The 27,151-nt window shown below is 41.7% G+C and overlaps 1 protein-coding gene across 1 annotated transcript; it reads right to left on the bottom strand.

Moving 5' to 3' along the window:
• Positions 1-1,722: 1,722 nt before the first annotated feature.
• NOX5 (NADPH oxidase 5) lies at positions 1,723-26,167 on the bottom strand. The gene is made up of 17 exons (XM_072148732.1): positions 25,817-26,167; positions 21,870-21,993; positions 17,802-17,952; positions 16,485-16,695; positions 15,758-15,992; positions 15,504-15,657; positions 15,262-15,437; positions 13,120-13,302; positions 12,913-13,045; positions 11,706-11,845; positions 10,493-10,630; positions 10,046-10,078; positions 7,608-7,732; positions 5,219-5,303; positions 4,878-4,977; positions 2,834-3,000; positions 1,723-2,307 (listed from the first exon to the last, which is right to left on the bottom strand). Exons 2-17 carry the CDS (start codon positions 21,987-21,989, stop codon positions 2,176-2,178), a joined length of 2,283 nt encoding a protein of 760 aa, XP_072004833.1. The 5' UTR covers positions 21,990-21,993; positions 25,817-26,167; the 3' UTR covers positions 1,723-2,175.
• Between the last annotated feature and the right edge of the window lie 984 nt (positions 26,168-27,151).

Here is a 27,151-nt window from a genome sequence, read left to right as displayed (position 1 = left end):
GTCTAAATGAAGACATTCAAGGGGACCACTGGGAGGACAAGAGCAGCAGACATCAGCTCTTGGCGGGGTGCTCAGGTTTTCCTTACTCTTTCCTGAGAGTGGATATTGGCTTGTCTGCCAAGGAGCACGCGATAAGCAGCAGCTATGGGCATAGGGAATAGAAGGACAGCACACTACTAACAGGAATAATTCAGATATCATTGAAAAAAGAGACGTGCAGCTAGAGAGATTTCTAGGTTATGGAGACGTTGGCCAATAATATTTAGTATACAGGTAGTGTACATAGTGTGGAGGCAGAAATCTAAACAGCTACATAGGCACGTAGCCATGGGCTGGCATCTGAATCATTCCCATCAATAATTTAATTCACCATGCTGGATTAGCATCTTCTGCTGCAGAATTATACGGCATAATAACTTTAATCTATTGACCATGACTCTAGAAATGATCCTAATTCTAAATCCGGCTCACAAGGATAAAAATGTCTAAATAGTAATAGCAAAGGATTGGATTATTTTACATAACCTGGCTCCATGTAAGCGGAGTGTGGTGAGTCCCGGGGAAGTTCAAATGACAGGAATCATCTTCTCCTCAATCCCTCCTCCCCACTCAGGTAGCAAAGGGAGAGGCTGAGGAAGGGCCACGAGTGAAGAAGAGGGATTGAGGAGAAGACAACTCCTGCAGAGTGAACTATCCCTCGCTCCCAGGTAATGTAAATTAATCAATTAAAAAGCACTGGATTTATTGCTGACAAAGGCATTTTTTAAAATAAACATGCCATAGGCTACAGGAACCTCTCTCCAGGTAACAATGTTCTTCCTGATGACAGGTTCCTTTTAATATTAGTAGGTTCTCAGTTTTCTTGGGGAGATTTAGTATCAAAAATAAGTTTTTGCTAAGTTTTAGGCCCTGTAAAATAACATTGCCAGAAGCCATTGATTAAGATTGTTTCAAATAACTTTCCATTCACTTGTAAAGGAGTTCCACAAATACTTGATACTTGGCTCAGCAATCTTCATTAGTCTCATAGATGATAAAGGAGATAACTTGACACATTTGCTTCAAATGGGGAAGACAGTTGTAGGTTCAGGAGATGGAACTTGTATTGATGGGATATTTATGGTAGATACCTTTTTAACACCGGTTCTTCAATGGACATGTTTAAATACCAAAAAGTCACTGAAGCCCATGTACTACTTAGACACACTACAGAAATCTGCTATCAAAATAAAGCATCATAAACCATAGATCCAGGCACCGCGACTATGGAAATCTTCTTATATTTGTTATCCGTGGCCTCCTTCCTTTTAAAATCAACTTCTGAAATTATGCTATTGAGACAGAATGGCTCTGGGGGGCATTTTCTAAACCTCTATGTGCTCCACCCTCACAGTCTGTTACACTGTGCAGGAGCACATTTCACCCTCTCCCTGCTACATTGGCACCCCCTCATATGTTTGCTTACACATTGAAAGTGCACAGTGTAACAGCCTGTAAATCTTCAGTATGGAAGGGCTCTGGTAACCAGCCCTTCCATCGTATTAGCATATTAACAGCAGGCAGATGGGGGGGGGGGGGGTGCCAAGGGAACAGGGGAGGGGGAGATGTACTCCTGCACAGTGTAACAGACTGTGAAGGTGGAGCACATAGAGGTTTAGAAAACTCCCCTCAGAGCCCTTCAGCCTTATTAGCATATTTGATTTTAGAAGGAGGAAGGCCATGGATTAATATAAGATCATTAACACAGTCACAGTGCCTGAATCAATGAGTAGGTGTCCCTGGTTCATTGTGTCTGATTTTAATGGCAGATTTCCTTTCACGTTTAACAAGGGAAACAATAACCATACTGGATCATACAGTAATATAACAATTGTATACTATCTACTAAGCTTATCATGCCTTACTAATATACAATACAGCCTGTATTTACCTTTTTTGTATCATGGACTACTGTGCGCTGGGGACAAGGGTATTTTGTACAGCACTTTAGGTGCTTTTTAATTGTTTTTATATTCTTCGTTTGTGCATCTATGTAAATTAATAAAATTGTTAAATTTATTTATTCATGGGCATCCGCTTTTTTCTTCAATATTTCATGTATCCCTTTTTGGATGTTCTCTGTTACTTTTGACCCATAATTGTTGGGTAAATAATATATGCAAAGCAAAGCAAGTTCTAAAAATTCTCTTTGAAAAACTTGAAGTTGAACTGTTCACATTGTGCCTTGATCACTTTAGCCAAAGCTGGAGATCCACAGAAGAAAACTTGCACTTTCCCTTTATTCTCTTGTTCTATTTTCTGAAAAACCTAAAGGAATTAGAAGAAAGGCAAACAAAAGTTATACAAAAAGGAAACTAAAGCTCCTGTTTTCTTGCAGTTCCATGGCACTGCCACTATACATTGTATCCATCCAGGAAGTCCCTTACTTAAGAACACCTGACTTACAGACGATCCCTAGTTACAAACGGACCTCTGGATGTTGGTAATTTACTGTACTTTAGTCCCATGCTTCAATAATCAGCTATAACTGTTATCAAAGGTGTCTGTAATTAAGATTTATTGTTAATTCTGGTATTATGACAATTCAAAATTTTTGAATCCAATAGTCATAGAGGCCAAAAAAAATTTGGGGGTTACAATTATAAAGTATACAGTTCCGACTTACATACAAATTCAACTTAAGAACAAACCTACAGAACCTATCTTGTACGTAACCCGGGGACTGTCTGTATAGGATCAGTGACTGGCTCATGGCTGCAGCCTTGAGCCCCCACTATTCACATACCATACAAATGACCTATCCTGTGTGACCAGACAACCCCTTTCACATTACCTTATTCCAGTCTGGTCGCCCTGGCTGTGTTCGGGTCTTTAGCCCTGTGATAGAGTCTCTTTGTTCTTTTTTGGCAAGAAGGTCCAGTGCCATCTGTAGCCCAATGGCTTTCATATCATTCTTGCCAAGAGCTGATGTCATGTACATATGCATTTCTAAAAATCTGCCTGTAAAATAAAATAGGAATACGCTTTTCAGATACAATTTGAGATTAAGCTCCGGCTATTGTCTGTGACATTACAGCAACCTGGCAGAAGTCCCAAGCCACCTCCAGCGAGACCGTCCTGCACTTCCATATAATCACAAGAAGCCTATTCCTGCGTGTATGATAATGTGTATATTGTATTATAATGTGTGACATTTCATACATGTCAGCAATACTTTGAGCTATAGAAGCAGCTTCATTGATTTGCATTGTAGAGATGTCAGGGCTACACTGTACATAGTGTTCTGTGCTCGCAGTGTTTTCTGTGAAGCTGGTTGCTGTGTAACTGACTGGCACATATACAATGGCAGGACATGCTATTTGTAGAAAGATTTCCATGCTTCTTTTGTCTTAGACCTGCTTGTTTACACTTGATCAGTATGGGGCTGAGAAAAGATCTGGGAAGAAAAAGCAACCATTGGAGAACATTTACATGTGTATGGTAATGGGTTTCTTCTAGTATAATGGTGCAATATATTGTGCCATGTCTGTATTCTGGCACCAAAACCTATGTGCCACTTACTCCACTACATGCAGTGTAAGCTTCTCTATACCATTATCATAGAAGATAAACCTGAAACAAGTCTCCTATGAACAAGTGCTGCAGTTTTGTCACTTGTTTAGCTGAGGTCCGTCAGGGGGCCTGTCACCCTTCGACCAATCCCTGGCGTTAGTTGTGATTAGTGATAAAAGGCGTCTAATGTGGTAGGACTGTGTGTGGCTATGATTAATGTACCCTACCATACCATCATTTGAAATACCACAGTTAAGTAAGTATACCGCACACATTATAATGTACCTGCAGTGAATATTCTATACATATAAATATATACCAGCAGTCAATATGCTGCACATTCAGCTATGTACCTGAAGTTACTATACCGCAAACATAATAATGGACCATAGGTATGAGTAAGGACCGCTACAGCATGGTCCGAAACGCGTAACCTTTTATTTGTTTGTGTACACATTATCTTTTTCGTGCATCTTTATGGACATTTTAATGGATTTTTTCTTTTCTACATGCATAATAATGGACCTGTTGTTAGTAAAATGCACACATCAATATGTATCTGCAGTGAATATTCTGCACAAATTAATGTATACCATCAGTAAAAACACCCCTTCTGTAAAGTACAGACTTCTGTTGTGAGTATTTACCTTCATCCAGGATCACTAAAAATCTTTGCAGTTAAAGAGGACCTGTCACCCTAAGAAAACACACTAGGAGCTGCTTACTAGAGACCAAGCTCACAGGGATCCGACATATTCATGAGGGGGTGGTCCGAGGCGCTGCTTCAGCCCCGAAATGCACTTACAACACCATTGGCCGGCGGTGACTGACAGGCTTCATGCCTATTGCCCCCTCATGAATATGCCAAACCGCTGTAAGATTGGTTCAGCGTTCCGAGGGTACGGCGCTGCAGTGTTTGCTAGTTTATCGAGTTTATAGGGTTCTGATAACGGTAGCAGTTTAACACTGCTAAAAATGGGGTAGCGCTAAGAGCTGCTTACTTTAGTAATCGGCTCCTAGTGTGTTTTTTAAGGGTAACTGGTCCTCTTTAACCTTTTCCTAGTAGTGGCCTTTGTGACAAACTTTTAGTAGAGTAATGAAAAATAAATAGAATAATAATATTTCGTTCAAGCGTTTAAATTATGGTAGGTGAAAAAATAAATAAAACTATAGGTAAGGGGCTTATGGGCCAGACTGTTCAGAAGGTTGCACAGTTCACACTTTACGATTAAGAATCAGAAAACAGAGCTATGTATTATATCATAATCTGAGTAACGTCTCTTATCATTTCTCCACTGTTTCCAGTCCTGGAGAGAACTGCTTACCCTCCGGTTCCTCATCAGCCTGGTCCAGTTCCAGCTTGGTTAGCAGGCTGACAAACCATTCAAAGAATTTCTGGTCTCTGTTAATCCAGATGAAATCCACCTACAAAACATGATGTGATATTTACTTACACGCAGTGAAGATTTTTCCGGCAAATTTTGTTGTGCATAAATATATTATATTTTTGTTGCATTTTCTTTCTATTTTTGATTGTCTATGTTACAATTGTATAACAATATGTATTTGCTATATAGTTATATAGGACACATATGGATTGTTTCATTTATGGCATGAATTTATCTCAGTTCACACATCAGTTTACACATATGTCATACCAACCCACCTTTTTGAGCTTCATCTCATTGTCTTTTACTGTCTCACACCAGGAGTACTTGCAGTTGGGGCAATTCTGTTTCCTCATTCGGTATCTGCCAGATTAGAAATATAATAAAAATATAATCAACTATGTGTCTGTATGGCTGGGTATATGTGTTTATGACTGTTTTTATGTATGGCTTTGTATGTGTATATATGTCGCTGTGTATCAGTGTGTGTGGTTGTTGTGTATATGTGTGTGGGGCTGTGTATATTTATGTGTAGCTTAGTATAATGTTGTGTGACTTTATGTGTGTGGCTGTGAATATATGTGTGTGGCTGTGTACATATGTGTGTGGATGTTTATATTTGTGTGTGGCTGTTTATAATGTAGTGTGCCTATATGTGTGTGGCTGTGCATATGTGTGTGGCTGCATATAATGCAGTGTGACCATATGTGTTTGTGGCTGCGTATAAAATAGCGTTGACTATATGTGCGTGCAGGGCCGGAGCCAGGGCTGGGTATAACGGGGCAAGTGCCGGTGCCCAGAGCTGCTGGGGGGACCACATAAAGCTGTACAAATGGAATCCATAGGGTGCGAGGGGGGCTTTATCTAATGAATCCATAGGGTGTGAGGGGGCTGTATATAAAATAACCATGAGGGACCTCTTTGGGATGGTAAACTAGGGAATATTTTAGGGAACAGTTTCTGAATGTTTTAGTTTCTGAATTTTTGCCACGTTAGTTCACTGCAAATGGGCCTACAGAGGCTCTGTCGCCCAGGGGCCTACCAAAACCTGGAGCCCACCCTGTGTGTGTGGATGTGTATCATGTAGTGTGACAACATATGTGTGTGGCTGTGTATATTTGTGTGTTGTGTATCAGTATGTGTTAGTGATGAGTTGTTCGCTCTTTTGTGAGAATATTGGGAGTCGGGTCCCTGCAGTGAGCCAATGGCTCACTTAATTCTGCCCCTAATGGGGGTTGCCATGCCCCCTTTTAACCCTATGGAAGTTAAGACTTAAAAATATTTCTCAATGGAGTTAAATAGGGAGCCATTAGTGATCCAGAAGAGCTGATTCTTTTTAGAGAGCTTGTGAGCACGAATGTGCGTGGCTTGTGTATATGTGTGCGTAGCTGCCTATTATTTAGTGTGACTATATGTGTGGGTGGCGGTGTATGTATGAGTGGGGCTGCAGCCATTATACATTTTTATGTTTGAAGGTCATGAAAAAATATTATTTGCTAATCTGACATCTCATGTAAAACTATCCTGACATGTGTTTCATATGTAATCTGTTTTTATAAATACAAGCATATGATGCTCAAAGCTTTCAGCAAGAAAAAGTATTTTGGCATCCAGGACTGAGATATGCGTCTCCTCCCTGCAGGCCGCTACACAAGGGACCATTGTATGGAACAGCTTTTCTAAGCTCTTTGAGCACTAATGGCGTTACATTATTATAATACACCATGTAAAGACAAACTCTGCTTCTTGTCGAGGGTCTATTCATTGGAAATAGGACAAACAGTTACAAAGGACTATTATCCTGCAGAACTGCCAAACCCAACCCTTGAAAAAAGAATCTTCAAAGATCCTTAGGAAATCTTAGAAAGTTTGTATTACTTTCAAATCTGTTTCATTGCAGAATAGAGGTTTTGTCTAGTATGAAGTAAACCATCAGAAGTGTGGTGAATAAATAACTTTAACTGGCAGTGTCACTAAAGCCTATTTAAAACGTCTTTAAAACTACACCAGACACATGGTTACAGGTGCTATAAAACCCAACATACCAGCATCTGAATTGAATTTTGCCTCTCAGTCTTTATGTTTTCAGGCAACATATTACTTTTTTCAGTTAGTTTATATTAGACTTTTTTTTTGGAGTTAAGTGATTTTTACCATATAAAAGGGAAATTCTTATTCTAGGTGCTTTAGTCTACCCAGGGCTGGCGCCAGCACTGGGCATAGCTGGGCAAGTGTCGGGGCCCAGGGCTGCTGGGAGGGCCCACATAAGGCTGTACATAAGGAATCCACAGTGGATCAGGGGTGCTGTGTGTAATGAGTCCATAGGGGTAGGGGGGCTTTATATAAAATAACCATGAGGGTGCTGTTGGGATGATAAACTAGGGAATATTTTAGGGAACAGAAGATTAAGTTTTAGTTTCTGAAATTTTACTGCCTCTATATGAGTTCATTGCAAAGGGGCCCACTGAGGCTCTTTCGCCCAGGGGTCTACAGAAGCCTGGGGCAAGCCCTGAGTCTACCATAATGTAAATTTATGTTACTATTTTGATTTACAGCAAAGTGCCTGAAGATTGGATGACGGGACAGACATTTTTGACTTTTTTATAGTAACACTTAAACATCTCTTTACCCCAAGTCCTTGGACACTATATACAGTAATATAGAAACCTGTACATGATGCTTTGTAGAATGGAAGCAAATGGAGTTATGCCTATCCCTGCCCCAATCAGTACGGCATGTTCTGACGTGAAGATCCTCCGGCTCGGAGTTCCAAATGGGCCATCAATATAGCACTGCCAACATAGGAAACATGAACAACATGCTATAAAATATGACACATACACATGCATGACCAATGCACAAGTACTGAACACAACTAGACAGCGTATTGCCTGTAGCCTTCAATTATAGCGGAATTGGCCAACCATTGAATGTGAACGATGATAGTGAAAGATAAGAAGTGTCCAGATGTTTGATTCTTTTCTCATTATAGAGATAATTTGCTGGGTCTGTCAACAGCTATATAAATCTATCTAAAGTGCATGCTGACTTGTGGCAGTCCTACTAAAGTATTTCATCTATGGGGCTGTCCAAGATCACTGTCCAGTATTTCCATAGAAGTAAATGGAGCGCCGCTTTCCCAAGAGTAATGTCGCTCCATTCCCACTTTCATTCCCTCAGCTCCAGTCATAAGTAACTTAACCATTATCCTATGGAATAGGGGATCTACAACTGGTCTAACAACATACAACCTCTATGGTTTAGATCAGTGGTGGCGAACCTTTTAGAGACCGAGTGCCCAAACTACAACCAAACCCGCTTATTAAAATACAACATGGAAATTTAAGCATTAACGTGTTGCTACCTGTTTTGTCACAGCTTTGTCACAGAAATTGTAGAAATTGTAGCTTACCTCCAGGGTCCCATGAAAAGGAAGAGCTGTGGGGCCCAGAGCAGGAGCTACAATAATAACACAGCCTTGTCTGCACCTCCCTGCTCCTCCTGTATTCCAAGGCAGAAAGGACGTGTAGCTTATAGCACTGATTACAGCACATCCAGGGTGGCCAGGGACTGCAGGAGGACATTTTGAGTCCTGTCTGAAGACTCTGTGCTGGGGTGATGGCCCAGGTGCCCACAGAGAGTGCTTAGAGTGCCACCTCTGGCGCCCGTGCCTAAAGGTTCGCCACCACTGTCCTATGTGGTGTTATGTAGCAATAGGCTGTCTGCACACATTTAGAATTGTCATGCAAAAATTCTGCAAGAAAATCTGCATCCAATAAACCCTTTTTTTTGTTCATTTTTTGTGTGTATTTCATACGGATTTGTCTATTTGGTGTCGTGTTCATATACATTTTTTAATGCAGATTTTGTGGGGACTGCTTACAGATAATATGCTTACAGTGCAAATATGTCTTCCTGCTTTCTCTAAGCATTTGCATTACACTATAATTTTGTGTTATAACTTACCTTTCTTCCTGACAGAATTCTCTGTGTAGTCCCAGTGGTTGGGCTTTGGCTTGGATGCATTTAAAAAAAAAACATGTGACTTGTTTGTGCTGCAGACTCCTCAGCCCCCACCTTTGTGCTCCTGTACAGCTCCAGTACAGCTGTTTTTAGTCTCTTTATTGAGAATGAGGTCCCTGGTGACAGGTTCCCTTTAATTTCATCTGTACTTTCAACGCGTGGCGTTTTGAACCCGTTTTTGGGCCGTTTTTAAGCAGTCCGTTAAAAAACGCTTTTGTTTTTGAAAACGCATGTGTTTTTTTAAAAACACATCCATTTTTTCTGTTTTTGTCCGTTTTTCCCAATTACCGTAATTATCATAATTGGGGAAAACGGACCAAAACTGAAAAAACGGATGTGTTTTAAAAAACACAAGGACCAAAAACTGGTTCAAAACGCCACGTGTGCAGCTGGCCTAAGTTATCAATCAATTGAACACTTTTAGGACTAACAAGCAAAAGAAGCAATAATACGGCAAGTGTAGGACCTGCTTTCATACTCTACTCATCTCAGGTACTGCTAATAATCCTGATATTGCAGTGCTTATTCACCCATTGCGAGTGTTTGGAGAGGGCTCACAGGCACATGATGAGCGTTTGCTGCAAATTACAGAAAACACCCACCAGCAACACCCACGATTAGCGCTATCACTAATCACAGGTGTTAACCCTGTGATCGCGGACGTTGGCAGTGTGGTGCCACCATCTTGGCTGTATAGCATCTGATCATTCGTATTGCATGATCAGTAAAACCCCCATATACAGTACTGCCATACTGTAGTACGGTATGTGGTAAGATCAAACAACCTAGGCTTAAAGTACGCTAGGGGGTCTGAAAAATGGTTAAAAAATAAATAAAAAATAAAATCCCCCCCCTTTCCATAGAACTGATATAAATAAACAGTAAAATCATGTTAGGTATCACCGCATCCTAAAATGTCATATCAAAATATAATAACACATAACAGAACAATCATTTTAGGGATAATAGAATGTTCAGAATGTTATACACACAGAGGCAGCTTAGAGGATCCACAGATATAACCTAGCAATTCACCCCAGTAAGTATTTTTAAGCAGTTATTTCTGAGGTTTTGATACTTACCTTAATATTACATATCTGATGATTTTCATCACCCTGAAAATGAATAAGAAAGATCACTGTAATAGCTTAGTAATAACATCATTATAACTAAAGAAACATTTGATTATTTTTTATACACCATTTGGCAGATTTCTAATCCTGCATACTTTTTAAAGACTCAGTATTTCCTTGTCAACATAGTTGCACTCTATGCTATCCCCCCACCAATTTGTAAGTAAAGCTCTCCTCTTTTTCAGTTAAGCCACACCCATTTGTCAGACAAGAAAATTTTTTTAACTTATAGTATTTGCAATGAAAATAAAAGCAAAATCATGCTGTATCACATATGGATGTGATGGTTTATAACCTCTTTTATTTACTAGTTTAGCACTAGGCCCCCTACTTTTTGCACCTACTAGCAGTGCAAACTATTGTTATATATAACTATTGTATTGGTTATATTCGTACAATTCGACCCTGGATACTTCCTCGTTTCTCCAAGCTGATGCTGATTTCATCTCCCGGCTGGCTTCTACGTGGTTTGTATGACGTCAGCTCAATCTGATCATCTATGTTATTGGCAACTGTTCCACTGAAGAGATGTTCCTAAATGTATCAAAGGGAAATTTTAAAGAACTAATATTGTCCACACATTATAAAAGTAAAGCTTAGCTGCAATACCACACACATCCTGTATGACAGACATGGCTGTGTTGTCCATGCATTAGAGATGACCAGGGATGGACTGACTCATCAGAGAGTACAGGCGGTCCCCTACTTAAGAACACCAACTTACAGACGACCCCTAGTTACAAATGGCCCTCTGGATGTTGGTCATTTACTGTACTTTAACCTTAGGCTATAATAATCAGCTATAACAGTTATCACAGGTGTCTGTAATTAAGATTTATTATTAATTCTGGTTCTTATGACAACCCAAAAGTTTTAAAATCCAATAGTCATACAGACCAAAACAATTTTTGCCTGTGGTTACAATTATAAAATATACAGTTCCGACTTGAATACAAATTCAACTTAAGAACAAACCTAAAGAACCTATCTTGTATGTAACCCGCGGACTGTCTGTACTTCATAAAGGGGCTTATATACTAAGGGTCCGTGGACGCACTTTCGTCGGACTTCCCAATGTTTTCGGGTTTTGCGGGGCTGCGACAGGTATTTAACAGGGGATTGTGTTGCACACGATCAGATTGTGGTGCAGCTGCGCTGGTTTTCATGCGGCAGAAATCGGGGGGCATGCTGTCAACCGATCTGACTGATTCGGACTGAGCGCGGGATTTGATTTTCAAATTGTGTCAAAAATGCACCAGGAGGAAGAAGGTGAACTCTGTTGCACCCGACACATACAGGATATCGGGTGCACGATCATAGTGAGTGCATTATCGTCGGACAATGCACTTTCGGTGAACTCCTCCGGACCAGTAAGTAAATGTGCCCCAATGTGCTGATGCGATGATAAAATATCAGACCCCAGCAGAAGAAAACCTCATCTGACATTAGAGATGTGATCTATCTGTAGGACCCAGAAACCCACACAATCATTACAATACTAGAACTTGGTCAGAGGAACATATAATAATGAATATGTATGGAAATGGCTTGTGACATACAAAAAGATGCGAGCCATAAAGTAATATTATTCTTATGTCCTCGATCAGACCTGACTTTGATGTTTTTTCTTCTTCATATTTTGGATCCTTCTTTTAGTATTAGGTCGCTCCTCATTTTCAGGGTTACAGAAATGTTCATACAATCTGTTTGTCCATTGTCCCAGTGAACGGATATGTAGCCATAGGGTATCTGCAGGGCAAAAATTGGCATGTGTGCTTAAAGTGAATCTGTGTTCAGGATCAGGTATTTCACCTAATCACTGTTTTTTTTGTTAATAAATTTGGATTTTTTTTCCCCCCAACTTTCTAGTAGATTTCACAGAATATTAAATAGTGGCAGCAGGGAGTACAATTTGCCCCACAAAACCCTTACATGGCTCTATAAAGAGAAACAAAAATTGGGATGTGCAGAGCTCAAACAAGACTACTGAAAAGAGTGTAGAGCCTGTACATGGTCCCACTTGTAGATAACTGGTAAAGTCCACAAGATCCTGAAGGATTGCATTCCCTGATGTGTAGTCAGGGGTGGATAAGATGGGCCCTGGGCTGTATTGATATTATAGCCCCTACAAGTCTGGATATAACTTCCTACATATGGTACTAGAATCAGCTTCTTGGAGAATGGAGGATGTGTCCCTTTTGCCGGCTTTTAATCTGCAGTTTTAGGACCTTTGGAGGACTTTTAAAGGTCCTGAAATCCCTCTTGTGTATGTGTATTGGGGAGGAACAGATGTACAAGGATTTCATGGGTGAAGGTCCTACTGAGTATAAAATTTGGTGGCTTGTTTTGGTGGCCATGGGCAGCCTAGGAGATTTGGGCCCTGGGCTATTGCCTGAACCGCCTATATTATAATCCACTACTGTGTATAATGATGCGCTACCTACAGGTCACATGGTCTTTTACACCCTCCCCTCTCAGTAGCCAGTGCGTTACCAGATCATGTGACAGGGCCTGGATGAATGCTGCTTCAATAAGAAGATTTAGCCACTTCAGCCTGTAATCACATGCTCTTACACCATACTGAATCTAAGGATGTGGAAGACCACATGACCCAGAGTTTCTCCATCAATAAACATCAATGTATGCAAACCTGTCATGTCCTGGGGACATCATTAGAGGTCCTGGGAGATCTTTAGTGATTAGTAAACTAATTAAAGGTAACTACATTGCTGAGTTTTCAATTCCTCTGGATAATCCCTTTAAGCTAATTATAATGTGCTGTATTGACATCTGACAAATATTATTGTCTATCTCACCTTCCTGCTCAGGAGCACTGCTAATGGTGAAGGGGTGCCATTCATATTTGGCAATAACTGGTATATTCAGGTATACATAGTCACCAGGCTTGTACTGAAAGGATGATGGTCTCTTTACAACAAGATGTGTCACCTGCAAGTACAAGAAACATGAATAATGTCTGAATGAGAAGCAACATTGTGTAAGGTAAAAAAGAAACAAAGCACCTTTGAGGGTAACAAGTTGACTTCTGTGATGTACAGGCCACCCATACGTGATGCTGCCATCCCAAATACTTTTTCTATTACAAACAGAAATCCTGGGACGAGAAACCATTTCCAAAATTTGGGAGTGTGGAGGAACAGCAGAATCCAGATCCAGATGTAAGACAAATGCGTCCAGTAAAATATCTGAAACAGAGAATCCTTGTGTTAATGCCCAAATGTATATTCTTGACATATATATATGTTCTCTTCATGTTTGTGTGGATTTCCTCCGGGTCCTCCATTTTCCTCCCACACTCCAAAACATACTGGTAGGATGATTAGATTGTGAGCCCCATGGGGACAGGGACCAGTTTGGCAAGCTCTGTGCAGCGCTGCGTAATCTGTAGGCGCTATATAAAATAAAAAATTATTATTATGTATCCTGTGCCCTGTTCATGTTAAACTACTTTCTTAGTTTATGTAACAGTTGCAATGTGTTTAGGTATCAGCATGGGAACATCCTTTCACAGTATATAGTGTCACCATTGTCATAGACATGATTCTTTACTGTAAGAGTGTAATTGCCTGGTGGTTGGGCTTTACGAAATAAACCTGCTCCCATTAGCTCTCTATATGGTAAACATATAGAGTATGAGGTGTACATCATCTAAGGTTCATTAAGTCATCTACTGGGTATTTCTATGTATTCTCTGCCTTGAGGCCAGCCATTGGTTGGATACCTGGAATTTCCCCAGAGTTTATGTTTATAAATACTCCCTCGGGCTGGTTTTCTAGAGAGTCCTGAGGTTCATGCAAATCAGTACACATCACTAGAACTGCAGAGACTAGTAGCCTGCAGCTGCTGTCTCCCCTGCGAGGTCTTACCCTCTCCCAGGCCTGCAGCTTTGCCTCTCCACAGACAGACCTTGCTCCGTTCTGCCCAAGCAGCTAACCTTATCCTCCAGACTCAGCTACAGGACCAAGGCTGTGATATGCATCCAGACTGTCATCCAACCATCAGTTACCTTGTGGAACCCTGCAGAAAGGTCTTTCTACCTCAATCTGTTACCCATTGCTGTCTTGGAGTCTGTGAATAAAGAGACTTTGAAATTTTTGTTTATAACCTCTGTCTCCACATGCGATCCCTGGTTGCCGCTAACATCACAGGCCTCCCCTTCATCATCTGCCTGAGGATCCTTTTACTACATGTTTCACTGGGAGTGCCCAAGGGGAAACCTTCATTACTTTGTGGCCTCCATCTCTTCTTACATCCATTCGCTGGCCCTGCCCAGCATGGAAGAGGCCTGTTCACCTGGACCAAGCTACTTGTGATACAACTAGCACTAGGCCGTGCATCAAGCCAGACACTTGAGGGAAATCCAGGTGATCCCACACCAAAAGGTCAGGACCTGGTCAAAAAACAGCATGGTGGCTTAGATGGGCAGCACTATAGTCTTGCAGCGCTGGGGACCTGGGTTCAAGTCCCAGTGTCAACATCTGCAAAGAGTTTGTATGTTCCTTCCGTGTTTGCGTGGGTTTCCTTCGGGTCCTCCAGTTTCCTCCCACACTCCAAAACATACTGGTAGGTTGCTTACATTGTGAGCCCCATTGGGATTGATCTGTCAGGCTCTGTGTAGTGTTGCATAATCTGTGTGCGCTATATAAATAAAGGAATTATTGTTTCAAGAGCAGTGACAATATGGAACCTACTGCTACACGATGTTCTGATGATTGATACATTGTACAAATTCAATTAGGATGTCAATGCCTTTCTTAAAAGTAACAATATAACTTGTTATGGGAACTAGTTATTAGGATATTGATCGCTGCATTTACTCTGAATGGCATATTTGGAGTTGGGAAGGACTTTTTTACCACTATGTGTCAATCAATCTCTGTGTCATGGGCTTTTTGTCTTCGTCTGGTTCAATACTGTAGTATTGTAGGTTGCAATTCATGGCCCTGTGTTTTATTTCTAACTTTATGAACTATAATACTATAAAATGGCACTATGTAAGTAGTGGCAAAAAAACATGAAATAATACGGTTATCCACAGCTTATCTCAAAACGGTGCCTTCATTATAACCCTCTGAGATCATACTTTCAAGGTTCCCGAACAAGTAATCCTGTATAGTTATACATTCTTTATCCACAGTACTCACTTCAAAGTGTCCTCCTTTCCTAACAAAGGTGCTGGAGCACACCAGCATGAGGAAGATGAGAAGCTGCAGCAGGATCCCTGTGATGGAGGCACTGCCATATATCCAGCCAATACCGGGCCGCAGTGTGAGGAGATATTCCCAGAATGTGTATGTACCAGGGTTTATGGACTTGTTTACTACAGGAAGACATATGAGTTATTGCAGAAAGGACTAAAATTCCCAATAGCTTATCTTCCACTTACTGAAATTTATGACATGGGCAGCAGTGTGGACCACAGTAAGAAGGGCTACTGCATACCCAACCAATTCATGGAGGATTACGTTCTGATCCAGTGGTAGGAAATTCACAACAAAGGTTGTACGGAGCCATGTAAGACAGCGACGTAGCATCAAGACCTGACGGATTAGGAGAAAGAATTATACGTAAAGTCTTTGGATATTTACAGGAGTTTGGAACATGGAACAACATTTGCAAATCTCTGCGGTGACCACCTACCACTATGAACGTGCAGTTAAAATTTAGGCACTGACCACATCCCTTAGCCAACATGATTAAACCTCCAAGACTGGAATGATTGATGGCTGCCAAGGTGAAGAGCAGTATATTCACACAGCAGTAGGAGCACATGAAGAAAACCTTGCTGCGGTTGTTATGCCAGTAAGCTCGGGTCAGGTAGCGGGGTGTGCGATTCCTCTTTTTTAGTGTTGGGGGCTTCAACCAGTTGGCAGCACTTCAATAATAGAAAGAAAGAATGGTTATACATGTACAGGCAGTCCCCGGGTTACGTACAAGATAGGTTCCATAATTTTTTTTGCCCCGTGACAATTGGAGTTTCAAAATTTTTTGCTGTAATGGGACCAAGGATTATCAATAAAGCTTCATTGCACCTCATAGCTGTTCATTGCAGTCTGGGACTATAGTAATGTATCCAGAGAGCTTCACCAGAGGTCACAGTGAGCATAGGGGTCCGTCTTTAACTAGGGGTCGTCTATAAGTCGGGTGTCCTTAAGTAGGGGACTGCCTGTAGTATATAGTATCGCTCCAGCATACTGCAAAATAATGCTGTATCTGCAGTCCAGTAATTCTATACTCTATTTCTCCCCAGAAGTAAATACTATGGTTTATCTGAGTAGAAACATTCAATGTATCCTATAGTTTCACAGGAATATATTAGTATAGAAGAAAAATCATGAGTGTGAATTGTGATTGCAGATTCAGGTACCTGATTGTAAGATTTTCCATGACTTCTGGGAAACGTTCCAGTTCCTCCTTTAGTTCCTGAAACGTGATGGATCCGCTGTTGTCCTTGTCTGCTGACTGGAAAAGCACAAGTGTCAGGTCATCCAACTTCTCCACTGGCAGTGAGATGGCGTTTTCGAGCAGACATGACTTTAACACCGTCCGTAACTCATCTGGATCAATGGAACCACTGCCTGAAAGCACAGGTCAACCACTATGAGAAGGTAGTCATCAAAATAGGAGGCAACTTGTATTAGCGCCCATGGCAGGGGGAAACTACTTGAGGTTGATATATTTTTCTCTCCCATCCATTAGCCTTCTATTAACAGAGAGGGTCCCTCACCCTTCTGTCAACTAGACTGTATGACTGCTCAGGTGGACAAGCATATCCGTGTATATATGGCTGTCCATGTAGTTTATCCTCAGGCTTTAGGTATTGGTGGAACATCCCTGTATTCTAGTCGGGCAGTTGATGTATCACCGTTGAGTCCAAAAATACTGCAGTTCCTGTCTGGACCACCACCCTCTCCATCAGATAAGACAGATGTTTGTCTTGCCAGAAGCACGGGGCAACAGCAGCTCTCAGGGTGCTAAGGACACACCGAGTGCACCAACTGCCTCATTGGCATACAACTGCTAATACCTTGGAAATTTATAATAGATAATAATAATAATGGTATATTGAAAATCACATTTTACTACACCATGCTGCCAGCAGATTATAACTAGTGTTGAGCAGACCCCAACCGCAAAGTTTGGATCCTTGCCGAACTTTGCAGGTTTAAGTCCACAAACGTGGACTTGGTCCAATGGTCACTAATTATAATGGTTGAGGTGATAGACCTCCTTTAATACAAAACTTAAAAATTTGTCATTGTAAGATAATTCATAGCAGCTGGTTGAATGATGATACACATTGGTGGTAAGTAGCTAAATTATGCTATCAATATCTCATTGCCAGTGGTCTGATGCTAGTGGCCAATGGCACTAGGAAACTTCCCACTCCACTTGGTCTTCTCTGAATGCTGTATTTTTGGCCATTTAGATGAATAAGACTTTTGAAGTCTGGACACAAATGTCTTATTGTCGGCCTTGTATTAGCTACTGTTATAATTGTAAACCATGTATCACATCAGTCTAAGAGAGAAAGTATATCTGATGCTTATCCATCCATAAGGGAACGGTTTCTAAAGTCCATTATATAAATCCAACCCTGGCCATGTGCGGCTGTTATATAGCATTATATAATAGTGATAAGTTGTTGACCCAGTCAGGAGTCCCAGGAGCCCCATACAATTACCATCAACGTCATAAACTTGGAATAGGAATCGTAGTTTGTCGGTATCACTTCCATGTATTAGGAGGTTAAAAGCCTTTAGTAACTCATCCAGGCTGATGGAGCCACTGCCGTCTGAATCAAATAAAGCGAAAAAGCGCTCTGCAAAGAAAGACTAAGGGAGGAATAGGATTAGATAAGCATTACGGGCATGTAACTACATACTGTCATAGAAACTTATATACAACATGATAAATGAATATAGGCTTTTAGGAGAGAGGATTGATTCTATTGAATAACAATGCCACAAATTCCTGGGTACAAATCAGATGATCAATACAAAGTGGTATCAGTTTGGGGATTTTTTGAAAAAATCTATGGAGTGTTAACCTTATCTAATTATGTCAAAACACATGGCAATATTTACAGACCATGTGGTTTAATAAATGATGTTACACCAAAGGTTTTTCTGTCTTTTGTAGTGACAATCCTACAGTCCTCTCCTGTACATCCCTTTAATAAAATGATCTGAGTAATCATCTGTTCCATTTCAATTTCTTCCCTTGGAGCAGTGCTCTGTTGTCTGTGTGGGTGACTGTGTGAGCGGCTGAGTCACATAAGCATCTATTCACCACCCAAGTGTTCGCCTAACCAGGGGTGTATGGATAAGAGGGTGAATAAAAAATGTTATTTATTTCTTTAGCTGGGGACACACTGGGAAAGATTACTAGAGGTTAGATGTCACAAATTTACTGGTGGCAAAAACATGCGGACCTAAAACAGAACAAAGTGGATTCGTTTTTAACAGAGAATAAGTGAATACGTTTTGGGGACTCATTCAGATGGGTGTGCTTGTGTCCTTTCTGGAAAAGCCCATCTGTTTTTTAGTTAACGTGTTGTCTGTATAAATATCGCATTCATGATTTTTCACATCTGTTCGGCATCAGATTGCACATCAGATGGTTGCCCATCCACAGTTAAAGGGAACCTACCACCATGATTCTACCTATAAAGGTAGAAAGGATGGTAGGTGGATGTATGGGACATGAGGATAGCCCTTCTTAGAGCTAATCCTCACATCCCCGCTATCTCTTTAAACTTTAATACCCTAATATGTTAATTTTTTTAAGCGGCTTCTGGGGCGTGGAGTAGTCAGACATGAGGTTACACGTCGCGGCTACTACACGCCCCAGTAGCCTCTTTTCTCCTCCTACCTTGACATCTTGGGCACGCAGCTCCTTGTAGCTGCACGCTACATTGAATTGTTCACACATCAGGGTCCATTTATTAATTTGTGGTGCCATGTCTGTTTTCTGGTGTCCGATTTTAGCTGTGTTTTGCACTGTGATGTTGTATTATGGAGCATCAGAAATGACAAACTGTAAGAGTTTTAGAAGTTGGTCTGATTATGTGCCAAAGATTACACCAGAAAAAGTGTCGGGCATCTAGAAGTTCCTAAAACTGAGGTATGTGGAGCTGACACTGTAGGCGCTGTAAATCATTCGGAACAGGTGCGAAAGAAAAACACCCTGGACTTACCTGACAGGTAATTAATAAATGTGCCCCAATGTTTTTGAATTTTGTTTTCAAATGGAGAACGGGGATAAGCCTGACCAGATTGCATATCCGTTTCTACTGCAACACATGCAAGCAGGAACCGTTGTGCTTCAATTGCATTTCAAAACACATTTCAAACGCAGCTGAAGTTTTACCAAAACTTCATTCAAATTTAACTTAACAAGTTAATTGGGCCTGAAATCTGTGGTATATTGCATACAGATTTACTGATTTTACAGATTTTAGGCTGGATTTACTGTGGACTTGTCATAGATTGGAGGATTAAGCTGCAGCACAGTTTTAGCATCTCGGTGGCCTGGTGACCCTCCTGCTTCTGAAGCAGAATCGGAAGAACTGTTGCAGATTTTGCATGCAGGCCAGTGAATTTTTGAATACGCCTCTGCTTCCAGATGTCTTTTGGTCGAGTAACTAGTTCATCCATTTGATTACTTTTGAGGACTATATAATGCCAATGCTGCCATCTAGTGATTATAAGTATAACCTCACTAAAATACTTCTAAAATACTACTAAAATATTTCATTACTCATTTCCAAATACAGTATATACTCGAGTATAAGCCGGGTTTTTCAGCACAATAAAATGTGCTTAAAACCCAAAATTAGCTAATACTTGATTAAAAAAAAAAAAGTTAATACTCACCTTTCTGAGGCCCCCCGCAGGTGCACTTCTTACGTCTAGCAGTGGCAGGTCCATGCGGCGTTGCAGCGCACAGGCTATGACGTCAGCCACCGCTGAGATCAGAGTGTGTGCGTGGCTGCCAGCACACACAATATTATGGCAGCAGTGGCTGACGTCATAGCCTGTGCGCCACAACGAAAAGGTGAGTATTGCCTTTTTTTTAATGTGCTGGCCATACTGGTGCTGGCTATACACTGGGGGCAGGCTGGATGGCTTGACACTGGGGGCTGGTGCAACATCCCCCACTGGGGCTTAGCTTTTTCTTGGGGCTTGAAGGAAGCCAGGACCAGAATACCTGAGTGGCTGGCGGTTGTGGCCTAGGCGTGCTGATGTCACGGTGCTTGGTATGGGGACCGGAGGGCTGTCCTATGGCTGGGCAGGTCTCCAGCAGGTGGTGTGTGCAAGAAATATAGAGGGAGAGGCGGATGTACTGGTTCTTCCAGGGGCAACCCCAGAGTGTCTGTAATATTTGTCCCTGGGTGATGGATGGGGAGCCCTTGGTGGTACAGCCTTATCCAGGGAACATTGTGCAAAATAATTCACGGTTCTTTATTGGAGCAACTTGGGCAAACGGCCAAAACGATCTTGGTACAGATTCCGGATTACTGGAAATTCCGTATTACTGGAGTGATCATGAAGAGTGGTCCTCAGGAATGGTTCACCAGCCTGGTAGTAGATGCAGGCTGAGATGGAGCTGTGTCCAGTTGTGGATGCTGCTGCTCTTGCCCTTGGATTAGCTGAGTGTCAGTGCTGTGGTGCACAGACACTGTCCCTCTCTTCACTCTGTGACAGGATGTGCTCTCTAGTGAGAGCTGAGGCGTAAGAGGTCTTGCTATATACTTGGAGCAGGCTGGCTATATACTGGGGCAGTGGTTGGCTAGCTATCTACTGGGGGCAGGGGGCTAGTTAGCTATCTACTGGGGGACAGAGGGCTGGCTATATACTGGAAGGTGGCTGGCTATATACTGAGGGGGGGGGAGGGACTGGCTGGCTATATACTGGGGCCAGTGGCCTGGTTATATACTGGGGCTAGGGGACTGGCTATATACTGATGTGCCGGGGGCTGAGTAGCTATATACAGGAAGGCTGTGAGCAATGTGTTTCCCACCCTAGGCTTATACTCGAGTCAAAAGTTTTTCCCACTTTTTTGTGATAAAATTAGGAGCCTTGACTTATATGCGCGTCGGCTTACTATAAGAGCATGTCATGCAACTGCTATGGGGTCAGGTGTAAGAGGGACCCCCCCACTAATAAAATCCTACATTTTTTTACAGTTCGCTCTACAGGGAACTCATTTCAAAGGAACATGAACATCTTTCAATCAATGGTACCTGTATGAATGAAGGTGAACTAAGATCCCTCTAGTGGTGGCGATTGGCAGCCAGTTTTATTATAATCAGGTTGAAAGGAAACAGAGAAATCAGAGTTTATTAATGTATTGATTCCAGTTAAGTGGTCAAAATATATTGAAACATATGCATTTCTGAATGAGTGTCATAGTTATTACCTGTTCCAATGTTCTGATAAGAGGCCACCTTTTCTACTTGAAATCAGTGGATGCCACTACATTCTCATTGTCATTTTTGATGAGCCGAAGTGTACTGTCTTTTACCAAAGGATGTATGACCTTTATTTTATGTAATATGTACTTTCATCATAGTATAGAAATACACAGAAGTGGTAGCCAAGTTATTCACTGTGGTAACTGTTAAAATCCTGGAAATAACTAAAGCTATTGACCCTGGTATTTTAGCCTTTACTCTGTATTATACCTTTTCTAAATAATGATATTAATTATAATAATAATCGTAATAACTGGAAAGGTCAATACCTACCTCTTTGACTTTCAGGGCTGTCTTGAATTCTTCTAGGTCAATTTCTTTGTCTTCTCCAGCAATACTCTCAAACTGCTTGGTTACCCACTCCAGCCACTTGGTGTCTTCATCTGCACTCATGGTTCTAGGATAAGAAATGACATGGAAATACCACATGTGGCATCATGGAGAAATATGCAGATCTATGATCTTTTACATAATCCCCACACTTACCTAGGGTAAGCTCAACGTATTGCTTTTTATTACTTCTTCAACTGAACACCCATACAGTGCAAAATATCACCCTCAGCCAAAACCATTCTGAGATCCTGTATCAGACACACAACCACCCAGTGACTTGAAAGTAGCAAAGCTTCTGTCATTTTTAGTCATTAAACATAAGAACCTTTCCTAGTCACAACCTAGGTAACCCAAAGAGGTTGTGCCCAGTTTACAGCTCATCTAGAGGATAGCTGAGAATTGTCTTATCTGACACCCCTCTTGCCCCTTGCAACCCTGTATAAATGGAGCAGCAATCTCTCTGCCACTCCATGTAACACTATGAGATTGCTGAAGATAGGGGCAGATTTGTTATTTATAGGGCACAAGCATAATGATGTCTTTGAGGCCCCATATATTGCTCTTTACCATTGCTTTAAAGTGTATTGGTGACCTGATGATATCACTTTGGGGCTTCCTAGATCTCCCTAGAAAATTATGTCTCTGGGGGCTTTGATGTATTGCTCTATTATATCATTGCTGTGGGGCCCCCTAATCCCTGGGGCACCATGAGTAATGGCCCGCTGGATGGGACATTACTAACAAATGAGTTCAAGATGGCTCCCTGCCTTAGTAATGAAGTGCGGCTCTCTCTATTCTGCTAATCCTAGGAGTTTTACCTACTAACACTGGAAATCCTCTTTATCTGTTATCCTTTGCTGCCATCTAATATTACCAAGTGGTATTACACCCACAAGATCCTATGCCTGTGCACTGGTTAATATGTCATATTGATATTAATTATTGTTGCAATCCTGGCTGGATTTCTGGGTTTTACTATTTTGTCCTAGGGAGAGGACCAAGTCTCTCTCTCCCAAAAGAGGCTAGTAGCTCTGTGAGCTAACACCACAGAGATTGCCATCCAGATTGCTGCCTAAACAGCAGAGCCCTTCTTGGCTCTTACTAGCCGGCCACAAACCACTGGACCAGGGCCGAGGTACGCTACCAAACTACAAAACCCGCAGCCAACCAAGCTGCAGAGAGAAATGTTTACAGCCTGTTTCCTGACACTTTTTTGTACTGTGTGCCATTGCAGAGGCTGTGAGGTTTTAGTTTAAGATTTATGTCTGCACATGTAATCCCTGATTGTTGCAAACATCACGTGCCTCCCCTTCACCGTCTGCCTGGGCATCCATCACCACACACACCGGGAATGCCCCAAGGGGATCCCTTCACTATACTGTGGCCCCTTCTTGCATTTCCCACCTGGCCCTGACATAGCGTAGATAAGGCCTGTTCTCCTAGATCAGTGGTGGCAAACCTATGGCACTGGTGCCAGAGGCAGCACTCGGAGCCCTCTCTAAGGGCACCCACGCCATCACCCCAGCATGAAGTTCACCAGACAGAACTCAAAGAATCTGCCTGCAGAATCTTCCTACAATGATAGGTGAATTTGCCCTCATCTTTTCAACTGCGTTGGTGTCCTTGGGAGGCTGAAGGATTTAAAGTTGTCAATGAACAAGGAGAACTACATTACTGCTTAAATTGCTGTTCTGGCACTTTCCAATAAATAAGTGGCTTTTGGTTTAAGTTTGGGCACTGAGGCTCAAAAAGGTTCGCCATCACTGTCCTAGATGAAGCCACCTGTGACATAACTGTGGCGCTAGGCTGCACTACCAGCCAGCCACCCAGGTCCCAGGGAATCCTGAATGCCCCCACACTGCAGTCAGGCCCCGGTTGATGGATGTTGCACATGTAATTGCTTAGGTTGTTTTATTAGATTCGATAACTACAACAAAGGCTTCACTAGCAGCTGCTAAGACCGAAACCTGTATCTTTAGTGTCTTGTCAAATGCACCTGGAGATCAGGCCAAGTGTCCTGTGGTTGTGACAGTCCTGATATCTCCAGGAGAGGAATATGGTAAAAAAACAAACAAAAGAGATGCTAATGTATTCTTTCCATAGGCACAGCTGTTTTCCAGCACTGTATTATGCATATATCAAAGTGTAGAATAAAAACTCCAAAAATAGAGAAAAAGTTTGTTTAGTGGTAAATTCTGGCTTCTAAAATCTGACTTTTTTCAATGTTTCATTTTGAAATCAATGTAGGGCTGTTTTCTGGTGTATATTTATACCACTGCATGGGATGTTGTACCCAGACAACAGGGTGGATATACTCCCTGTAGCTCCATTCATTGGCCCACATTTATCAAAAACAGTCCAAACTGCACTAGGTGCAACTTGCCTGTGAAGTGTGCACAGATCATGAATCTGGTGCCCCCTGCACTGCTCCGACAGAATGCAGCAACGTTTTTATGGTGCACTTTTAACATAGAACATGCAACAAAACTCGGGTGGACACTTCAAAATAATTCTGGCGCACAGACTGTGCACATGAACACCCATTTCAGTGCAGAATTTTGTGTCGCCTCGGGTATAGTGCAGCCCCAACACATATGTGTCACAGACACTTTATAAATACATGAGCAAGCAGTTTGCACTGAAAAGAATGTGCAAAGTCCATCAGAAAAGCTCTAGGGTGATGGCACACGTGGCGTTTTGAACACGTTTTTGGCCCGTTTTTAAGCAGTCAGTGCAAAAACGCATTCGTTAAAAAACGCATGCGTTTTGACAAGTTTCAATTAAGATAATTGGTCAAACCTGTCAAAAACTGATGCGTTTTCAAAAACTGATGCGTTTTCAAAAACCGCATGCGTTTTTTAACACATGCGTTTTTTGACGGCCTGCTTAAAAATGGGCCAAAAACCCATTCAAAATGCCAAGCTGCCATCACCCTTAATAAATGTGGGCCATTGTCTATAGTACTGATGGAGTTATCTTCTATCTTCTTCAGCACCACAGAGATGAATAGCGCAGTAGGGTGCATGTGCAATCTGCCCTGTTCTTTTGGGGTGCAATGGAGCCATAAAAAAGGAACTAGGAGCTGCTTACTCAGATAAAGTTAGCAGGCACTGCCGCACAGTACAATTGGAATGCTGAACCGTTTCTTAAAGCGGTCCGGTGTATTCATGAGGGGGCGGTCCGAGGCGCTGCTTCTCCCCCGGACCACCCCTCCCACTCCATAGGCCGAAGGTGACTCCAAGTCCATTACACTTCAGTCAACCTGTCCATTTATCAATCAACATTGATTGCTAATTAATTTCTCCTGCTGTTGTGCAAATAGAACAGACAACAGGTAGAACTGATTAATGCAGGTTGTGGTTCTTTAGGTGGTGACCACAAACCATTTCCCTGTTCTCATCCTTTTGGCTGTTGTTTTGGTAACTTTCCTGTTAAATTCTGAAATAAAAAAAAACTAGAGCAAATAATACACTACATTGTATTAAATCAGTAGAAATGTAAAAACCATATAGTGTTGTCAAATAATACCAATAAATAGTATCCAAATAGCGCCATACATGAAAAACGGTATTAATTAAAGGAACACTATTCCTTAAATTAGCTTTGTCTGGAGTGTTCCTTTAACACTTAACAATTACAAAACAATTTGGCATTAGTAGGGTTTACTACTGTATACTAAGTCAAATAACCCGCTTACTCCTGTGACTATAGAGGTACATGAGCAGCCATAAACAAGGATAATAATACAGACCAACAATAAAGATCTTCTAAATTGCCTCAGTACATATAATGTGTGTATATAGCAGATAAAAGATTCTATTTCTATAATATTAGGTGCCATGATACAAAGTATGACATTAAAAAAAATCGATATTAAAATGACTTACTGGTGAAATAAATGTCCTCTGCTTCCAATATCAGTCTCTCCGCTGTAACTAGGACTATACACGTGGAGGTGACAGGGCTTATTTTATATGGGAGCGAGCTCTGGCATGGGTGACATAGAGACAATACAATGATTGTATACATGACAAGCTGGTGAATGGGAATAGAAGCCTGGTCATGACAGCAACACAACCAGTGCATTCTCTCTATGGGGGTCATTTACTAAGGGCCCGATTCACGTTTTCCCGACATGTTACCCGAATATTTCCGATTTGCGCCGATTGTACCTGAATTGCGCCGGAAATCGGGGGGCGTGGCCGAGCGAAAACCTGACCGATTCGGAAAAAACGCAGCATTTTTTAAAAGCGCAGCAGCGCCACCTGGTGGACGGTGGAGGAACTACCATCATAAATCCCAGCCGGACCCGAATCCAGCGCAGAGAACGCACCGCTGGATCGCGAATGGTCCGGGTAAGTAAATCTGCCCCTATGTCTCTAAATCAAGAAAATGGGGATACAAAAGGATAAGAGTCACTGGCAACTTACCTGTTACCTGAATTGTACAGTAACACCACAAAAAAGGGAAACAATAACCAAAATGTAGAAAGCATAAAATAACACTTTATTACATCAAATAAAACAAATAAAAAAAAAATGTAAAAAGACAACATGAACATAAAAAGTCCACCAATGGACTGTCCAGCCACTGTGACTGTGGTATCTTCTTATATTTGTTATCCATCGTCTCCTTCCTTCTAAGATCAACTTTTATTCTTATGAGCCAGAAGGGCTCTGGTGGGTGTTTCCAGAGCCCTCAGTGATGTCTTTTCACACGCTGTTAGGGCTCATTCACACGGCCCCGTGCTTGCAGGGGCAAGGAGGAGGATGATAGACATATAATACCAGTTTTATGTCCCTGATAAATGTTACAGTGGGTCTCTTGTTCCTTAATCTGCCTCTCACCATACCACATTAGGTCTATGAGATGGAGGAAGTGTGGGCTCCAGGTATCAGTAGGCCCCTGGGCGACAGAGTCTCAGTGGGCCCCTTTGCAGTGAACTTACATGGCAGCATTAAAAATTCAGAAATTAAAACAGTCTCCTATTCCCTAAAATATTTCCTATTTTATCATAGTAAATGCCCCCTTATGGTTATTTTATATAAGCCCCCCTCACCCCCTATGGATTCATTAGATACAGGCCCCTCACCCCCATGTATTCCTTATGTACAGCCTTATGTGGGTCCCCCCAGCAGCTCTGGGCCCCGGCACTTACCCAGATATGCCCAGAGCTGGCGCCGTACCCTGGCTGGAGGATATGTTTGGGGCACAGATGGCAC

The sequence above is a fragment of the Engystomops pustulosus genome, chromosome 4 (genome assembly GCF_040894005.1).
Source record: "Engystomops pustulosus chromosome 4, aEngPut4.maternal, whole genome shotgun sequence".
In the NCBI taxonomy this organism is placed as follows: Eukaryota; Metazoa; Chordata; class Amphibia; order Anura; family Leptodactylidae; genus Engystomops; species Engystomops pustulosus.
This window is presented reverse-complemented; position numbering and strand designations above follow the sequence as displayed.

Bases quoted from the DNA above. Each gene is read 5' to 3' on its own strand.
- NOX5 (XM_072148732.1), bottom strand. From the start codon at position 21,989: ATGAGTGCAGATGAAGACACCAAGTGGCTGGAGTGGGTAACCAAGCAG. The intron at 15,438-15,503 runs GTAAGTGGAAGA...GTCTTCCTGTAG, and splicing joins TGCCCATGTCATAAATTTCA to TAAACAAGTCCATAAACCCT. The intron at 13,303-15,261 runs GTGAGTACTGTG...TCTCTGTTTCAG, and splicing joins GGAAAGGAGGACACTTTGAA to ATATTTTACTGGACGCATTT.